The sequence below is a fragment of the Nanorana parkeri genome, unplaced genomic scaffold (assembly GCF_000935625.1).
Source record: "Nanorana parkeri isolate BGI_ZX_2015 unplaced genomic scaffold, ASM93562v1 scaffold4392, whole genome shotgun sequence".
Classification (NCBI taxonomy): Eukaryota; Metazoa; Chordata; class Amphibia; order Anura; family Dicroglossidae; genus Nanorana; species Nanorana parkeri.
In genome coordinates this window covers 4,240-8,876 of record NW_017310655.1, presented here as the reverse complement: position 1 = coordinate 8,876, position 4,637 = coordinate 4,240, and the positions used below count along the sequence as shown (strand labels likewise).

General features: G+C 72.2%; 1 protein-coding gene across 1 annotated transcript in view; it reads right to left on the bottom strand.

Moving 5' to 3' along the window:
- LOC108803890 (ankyrin repeat and SOCS box protein 10-like) overlaps positions 1 to 4,637 on the bottom strand; it is a gene marked incomplete at its 5' end in the record, with an annotated part of 14,728 nt that overhangs the window by 5,965 nt on the left and 4,126 nt on the right. The window contains 2 exons of the mRNA XM_018575679.1: positions 523 to 636; positions 3,992 to 4,169. Of these exons, the coding sequence (XP_018431181.1) occupies positions 523 to 636; positions 3,992 to 4,169 (292 nt within the window). The remainder of the gene's footprint in view (positions 1 to 522; positions 637 to 3,991; positions 4,170 to 4,637) is intronic.

Here is a 4,637-nt window from a genome sequence, read left to right as displayed (position 1 = left end):
GGGGGGGTGCTGTAGTCTGGGCAGGAGCACTCAACCAGAAGTACAAACCTTCCCCCCGTGGCTGAATCTTGGGCCGCCCTAGCCAAGCTCCAACACTTCTGGGTAATATTCTTATTGGTCCATCTCTGTGATGTGCAGCCTCACTGGCCAATAGGAATATAGAGGAGGCCGGAGGGGGTAGGCAAGCCTTGGCACTATCGGAAAGGGAGGTTCTGGAGGCTGCTGCAGGTATGAGACCTCCAGGTGCCCGAACTACAAACCTACAAAACGTCCGATTTTCCCCAATATGAAGTTGTATCTCCCCCTTCCCCCCCTCCGAGTCTCTCCACAGAGCATAGTCCTCTAGTATGGGAGCGGGGGTCACCCCGGGACGGGAGTGGGGGTCACCCCGGGATTGGGGAGCGGGGGTCACCCCGGGATGGGAGTGGGGGTCACCCCGGGATTGGGGAGGTTCTAGTATGGGAGCGGGGGGTCTCACCATGGACTATATCTATACATGGAAGGAATGGTGGATGGACTGACCTGTTGTTCTTCTTCTGGTACCACCTCGGCCCAGTCCTCCGTCCCGCGCAGCTTACTGTACGTGTTCAGCAGAACTTCAACTGTACGCGGAGAAGTGTAACAATAGCGCAGAACCTGAAATATGAGCGTTGGGTTACTTCTGTCCACAAGACGTAGATACATTTCCCCCAAATATGTATATGACGGAAATACGAGGGGACGGAGATACGTGGGGACGGTGATGCGGGGGGACGGAGATGCGAGGGGACGGAGATGCGAGGGGACGGAGATGCGAGGGGACGGAGATACAAGGGGACGGAAATCCACGGGACGGAGATACGAGGGGACGGAGATGCGAGGGGACGGAGAAGCGAGGGGACGGAGACGCGAGGGGGCGGAGACGCGAGGGGGCGGAGACGCGAGGGGGCGGAGACGCGAGGGGGCGGAGACGCGAGGGGGCGGAGACGCGAGGGGGCGGAGACGCGAGGGGGCGGAGACGCGAGGGGGCGGAGACGCGAGGGGGCGGAGACGCGAGGGGGCGGAGACGCGAGGGGGCGGAGACGCGAGGGGGCGGAGACGCGAGGGGGCGGAGACGCGAGGGGGCGGAGACGCGAGGGGGCGGAGACGCGAGGGGGCGGAGACGCGAGGGGGCGGAGACGCGAGGGGGCGGAGACGCGAGGGGGCGGAGACGCGAGGGGGCGGAGACGCGAGGGGGCGGAGACGCGAGGGGGCGGAGACGCGAGGGGGCGGAGACGCGAGGGGGCGGAGACGCGAGGGGGCGGAGACGCGAGGGGGCGGAGACGCGAGGGGGCGGAGACGCGAGGGGGCGGAGACGCGAGGGGGCGGAGACGCGAGGGGGCGGAGACGCGAGGGGGCGGAGACGCGAGGGGGCGGAGACGCGAGGGGGCGGAGACGCGAGGGGGCGGAGACGCGAGGGGGCGGAGACGCGAGGGGGCGGAGACGCGAGGGGGCGGAGACGCGAGGGGGCGGAGACGCGAGGGGGCGGAGACGCGAGGGGGCGGAGACGCGAGGGGGCGGAGACGCGAGGGGGCGGAGACGCGAGGGGGCGGAGACGCGAGGGGGCGGAGACGCGAGGGGGCGGAGACGCGAGGGGGCGGAGACGCGAGGGGGCGGAGACGCGAGGGGGCGGAGACGCGAGGGGGCGGAGACGCGAGGGGGCGGAGACGCGAGGGGGCGGAGACGCGAGGGGGCGGAGACGCGAGGGGGCGGAGACGCGAGGGGGCGGAGACGCGAGGGGGCGGAGACGCGAGGGGGCGGAGACGCGAGGGGGCGGAGACGCGAGGGGGCGGAGACGCGAGGGGGCGGAGACGCGAGGGGGCGGAGACGCGAGGGGGCGGAGACGCGAGGGGGCGGAGACGCGAGGGGGCGGAGACGCGAGGGGGCGGAGACGCGAGGGGGCGGAGACGCGAGGGGGCGGAGACGCGAGGGGGCGGAGACGCGAGGGGGCGGAGACGCGAGGGGGCGGAGACGCGAGGGGGCGGAGACGCGAGGGGGCGGAGACGCGAGGGGGCGGAGACGCGAGGGGGCGGAGACGCGAGGGGGCGGAGACGCGAGGGGGCGGAGACGCGAGGGGGCGGAGACGCGAGGGGGCGGAGACGCGAGGGGGCGGAGACGCGAGGGGGCGGAGACGCGAGGGGGCGGAGACGCGAGGGGGCGGAGACGCGAGGGGGCGGAGACGCGAGGGGGCGGAGACGCGAGGGGGCGGAGACGCGAGGGGGCGGAGACGCGAGGGGGCGGAGACGCGAGGGGGCGGAGACGCGAGGGGGCGGAGACGCGAGGGGGCGGAGACGCGAGGGGGCGGAGACGCGAGGGGGCGGAGACGCGAGGGGGCGGAGACGCGAGGGGGCGGAGACGCGAGGGGGCGGAGACGCGAGGGGGCGGAGACGCGAGGGGGCGGAGACGCGAGGGGGCGGAGACGCGAGGGGGCGGAGACGCGAGGGGGCGGAGACGCGAGGGGGCGGAGACGCGAGGGGGCGGAGACGCGAGGGGGCGGAGACGCGAGGGGGCGGAGACGCGAGGGGGCGGAGACGCGAGGGGGCGGAGACGCGAGGGGGCGGAGACGCGAGGGGGCGGAGACGCGAGGGGGCGGAGACGCGAGGGGGCGGAGACGCGAGGGGGCGGAGACGCGAGGGGGCGGAGACGCGAGGGGGCGGAGACGCGAGGGGGCGGAGACGCGAGGGGGCGGAGACGCGAGGGGGCGGAGACGCGAGGGGGCGGAGACGCGAGGGGGCGGAGACGCGAGGGGGCGGAGACGCGAGGGGGCGGAGACGCGAGGGGGCGGAGACGCGAGGGGGCGGAGACGCGAGGGGGCGGAGACGCGAGGGGGCGGAGACGCGAGGGGGCGGAGACGCGAGGGGGCGGAGACGCGAGGGGGCGGAGACGCGAGGGGGCGGAGACGCGAGGGGGCGGAGACGCGAGGGGGCGGAGACGCGAGGGGGCGGAGACGCGAGGGGGCGGAGACGCGAGGGGGCGGAGACGCGAGGGGGCGGAGACGCGAGGGGGCGGAGACGCGAGGGGGCGGAGACGCGAGGGGGCGGAGACGCGAGGGGGCGGAGACGCGAGGGGGCGGAGACGCGAGGGGGCGGAGACGCGAGGGGGCGGAGACGCGAGGGGGCGGAGACGCGAGGGGGCGGAGACGCGAGGGGGCGGAGACGCGAGGGGGCGGAGACGCGAGGGGGCGGAGACGCGAGGGGGCGGAGACGCGAGGGGGCGGAGACGCGAGGGGGCGGAGACGCGAGGGGGCGGAGACGCGAGGGGGCGGAGACGCGAGGGGGCGGAGACGCGAGGGGGCGGAGACGCGAGGGGGCGGAGACGCGAGGGGGCGGAGACGCGAGGGGGCGGAGACGCGAGGGGGCGGAGACGCGAGGGGGCGGAGACGCGAGGGGGCGGAGACGCGAGGGGGCGGAGACGCGAGGGGGCGGAGACGCGAGGGGGCGGAGACGCGAGGGGGCGGAGACGCGAGGGGGCGGAGACGCGAGGGGGCGGAGACGCGAGGGGGCGGAGACGCGAGGGGGCGGAGACGCGAGGGGGCGGAGACGCGAGGGGGCGGAGACGCGAGGGGGCGGAGACGCGAGGGGGCGGAGACGCGAGGGGGCGGAGACGCGAGGGGGCGGAGACGCGAGGGGGCGGAGACGCGAGGGGGCGGAGACGCGAGGGGGCGGAGACGCGAGGGGGCGGAGACGCGAGGGGGCGGAGACGCGAGGGGGCGGAGACGCGAGGGGGCGGAGACGCGAGGGGGCGGAGACGCGAGGGGGCGGAGACGCGAGGGGGCGGAGACGCGAGGGGGCGGAGACGCGAGGGGGCGGAGACGCGAGGGGGCGGAGACGCGAGGGGGCGGAGACGCGAGGGGGCGGAGACGCGAGGGGGCGGAGACGCGAGGGGGCGGAGACGCGAGGGGGCGGAGACGCGAGGGGGCGGAGACGCGAGGGGGCGGAGACGCGAGGGGGCGGAGACGCGAGGGGGCGGAGACGCGAGGGGACGGAGACGCGAGGGGACGGAGATCCACGGGACGGAGATGCGAGGGGACGGAGATGCGAGGGGACGGAGATACGTGGGGACGGAGATACGACGGGACGGAGATACGAGGGGACGGAGATACGAGGGGACTGTTGATATGGGCCCCGTGTTGTAGAAGCAGCTTGGCACACCTTGGAGAGAGAAGACAAATCAGATGAGTCCTCCCATACAATGGAACTAATAGAACGGATCGCCAGGACCTCTGAGGAGGCCATAACCCAGGAACTCCCCTTTCACTAAACATGAACACAACATATATCAACACTTCACTTGTGTCATTTCCACTCTTCATCCACAGTCACCAATCACATCCAAATACCAGACATGTCAATATTCTGATCGGTGGTTTAGGAGCTATGAAGAGATCCTACAGATCATAGAGGGGTCATGTAAGAACCATGAAGAGATCCTACAGATCATAGAGGGGTCATATAGGAACCATGAAGAGATCCTACAGATCATAGAGGGGTCATGTAAGAACCATGAAGAGATCCTACAGATCATAGAGGGGTCATATAGGAACCATGAAGAGATCCTACAGATCATAGAGGGGTCACGTAAGAACCATGAAGAGATCCTACAGATCATAGAGGGGTCAT